This window comes from Cebus imitator, unplaced genomic scaffold (genome assembly GCF_001604975.1).
Source record: "Cebus imitator isolate Cc_AM_T3 unplaced genomic scaffold, Cebus_imitator-1.0 Scaffold203, whole genome shotgun sequence".
Classification (NCBI taxonomy): domain Eukaryota; kingdom Metazoa; phylum Chordata; class Mammalia; order Primates; family Cebidae; genus Cebus; species Cebus imitator.
Window position 1 is genome coordinate 955026 of NW_016107518.1, and position 2596 is coordinate 957621.

A 2596-nucleotide genomic window follows, 5' to 3' on the forward strand; every position below is an offset into this window, starting at 1 on the left:
CCGCAACCTCCGCCTCCTGGGTTCAGGCAATTCTCCTGCCTCAGCCTCCTGAGTAGCTGGGATTACAGGCACGTGTTACCATGCCCAGCTAATTTTTTGTATTTTTAGTAGACACGGGGTTTCACCGTGTTGACCAGGATGGTCTCGATCTCTTGACCTCGTGATCCACCCGCCTCGGTCTCCCAAAGTGCTGGGATTACAGGCTTGAGCCACCGCGCCCGGCCTGCTCAGGATATTATATAGGCTTCAATCATCTGACCCAACTTTGAGTCTCCTACTTTTTAAGACTCCTGTGTATACATATGTAATTAAATATTGGTTTTCCCTTGTTAATCTATTTTATGACCATTTAATTCACAGCCCAGCCAAGGAAACTAGAAGGGTGGAGGGAAGCCATTTTTCCCTCCCCTATGGTTTAAAGGGTACAGAGTTTCTGGAGTAATGAAAAAGCTCTGGAAATAGACGGTAGTGATGGTTACACAATATTGTAAATCTACTTATAGCCACTGAACTGTACACTTAGAAATGATATACACAGAAACTTATGCATTAGGTACATTTTACCACAATTTTTAAAATACAAAAACAGCCCGGTGTGGTGGCTCACACATGTCATCCCAGCACCTTGGGAGGCCAAGGGGGGCAGATCACGAAGTCAGGATTTCAAGACCAGTCTGGCCAATATAGTGAAACCCCCTCTCTACTAAAAATACAAAAAATTAGCCGGGTGTGGTGGTGCGTGCCTGTAATCCCAGCTACTTGGGAAGCTGAGGCAGGAGAATTGCTTGAACCCAGGAGGTGGAGGTTGCAGTGGGCAGAGATCGTCCCATTGCACTACAGCCCTGGCTACAGTGAGGGACTCTGTCTCAAAAAACAAAAACAAACAAACAAAAAAAGAAACTCAAAGTGCTTAATAAAGTACCTGGCACATGCGAAGTGCTCATAAATGTTAGCTAGTATTGTTAAGTAATATTATTCTCAGTTGTAATAATGCTAAGTTACTGTAATACGGTTTCCTCTGTGCTTTCATGAAGGGGAGCGAAAAGGCCCGGAAGGCAGCAGAGCAAGAAACCCAAGTAGTTCCTTAGGGGATGGGGGTGGGGGTGGGCAGGAAAGGCCTGGCAAGAGAAGGGTTCGGGAGGCTTCCGTAAGCAGAAAGCAGGTGAGCTGGGAGGCCTTGGCAAAGATACCTCTTCAGTGTGGGCCACAGTGTCTCCCCTCGGATCTGCGAAGTCGGTTTTAGTTTTGCTGCGATGGGACATGCCCCTGGCTCCAGACCTGCGCAACAGGGCTACCTCCATCCTCCCTAATCCGTGGTCCGGCATCTGAGGCAGCAGGGTCGAGGCAGGGCTCCAGGGTGTGCGGGAGGGCCCAGTCCCGGAGGCCACAGATCCTTCTTGCCCAACTGCTCAGTGGAGAACCGCAACCCAGCGAGACCTCCCCCCCCAACTCCTCCAGGTCCCCTTTTCTACTCTATCCTATCCTCCCTTCCCTGCCCCAGCCGAGAGGGTCAGGACCCCTGTGTCTGGTCTTCCTGCTTTGCGTCACTCTCTAGGGTACTTGACCAAGTCCTTCGTTAGAACCTCTCTCTTCCGCCCTCTCCCCATCACAGCAAACCAACAAAGCCTAACCCCATCATTCCCTAACCCAATAGTACCTCTGCAGGGCTGTGGCTGGGGCTGGGCTGGCGGCCTTCAGAGGGGGTGTCGGGGGGAGGCATGGTGGGCGCGTGGGGCCGGGCGGGGTCCTGCTGGGGCCCCGGAGATCGGGCGGGTGCGGCCTCCTGCTGCATGGACCCCAGCTTAGTTTCGATTCTCGGTTTAGATCTTGGAGGGCGGGAGAAGAAGCTGAAAGGGAGACGTGAGCCAGATGGCAGAGCCCCTAGAGCGGTCCGAAAGGGGAGGTGCCAGTTCAGGGCCCGCCTCTGGAGAGGAAGTGAGACAGAAGCTGGGGGCGGTTCTAGGGGCTGAGAGGCGGGCTGTGGGTTTTAAAGACACGCCCAGAGCGGGAAGAGGGGAGAGGCTCGGGAGCAGCAGACCCACCGCAGCCTCGCCCACGGCTTTGATCCATTCATCAGTTCACACTGGCACTGCCTCTTGCCATCTCCTGCTGGGATCTGGGCGCACAGAGCTGAGTCACGCGCGGCCCCTGCTTTCAAAGAGCCCTAGATGTAAGGAAGAGCAAGCCTGCAAACGGAGACATTCTGGAAAGGAGAGCCGTGAACTGGGACCTAAAAAAGCAGTGGGAATTCCCCAGGGATTCAGGGTTGTAGGTGGTGGGGTACACGGGACACGTGAAACAGAAAAGATAGGCCGGGTGCGGTGGCTCACGCCTGTAATCTCAGCACTTTGGGAGGCTGAGGCAGGCGGATCACCTGAGGTCAGGAGTTCGAGACCAGCCTCGCCAACATGGAGAAACCCCGTCTCTACTAAAAATAAAAAATTAGTGGAGTGTGATGGCACATGCCTGTAGTCCCAGCTACTCGGGAAGCTGAGGCAGGAGAATCGCTGGAGCCCAGGAGGTGGAGGTTGCAATAAACTGAGATAGCATCACTGCACTCCAGGCTGGGCAACAGAGTGAGACTCTATCTCAAAAA

At 53.5% G+C, this 2596-nt stretch overlaps 1 protein-coding gene across 11 annotated transcripts in view; it reads right to left on the reverse strand.

Annotated features, from left to right (window-relative positions):
* Positions 1-1915, reverse strand: part of PML (PML nuclear body scaffold) — a 60919-nt gene extending 59004 nt beyond the window's left edge. For all 11 annotated transcript variants that reach the window (XR_001830765.2, XM_017548034.2, XM_017548037.2 and 8 more), the window contains exon 1: positions 1658-1915. Coding sequence is in view for 10 of the 11 variants with exons in the window: in XM_017548034.2 (XP_017403523.1) it covers positions 1658-1792 (135 nt within the window). In the remaining variant the exon portion in view is untranslated. The remainder of the gene's footprint in view (positions 1-1657) is intronic.
* Between the last annotated feature and the right edge of the window lie 681 nt (positions 1916-2596).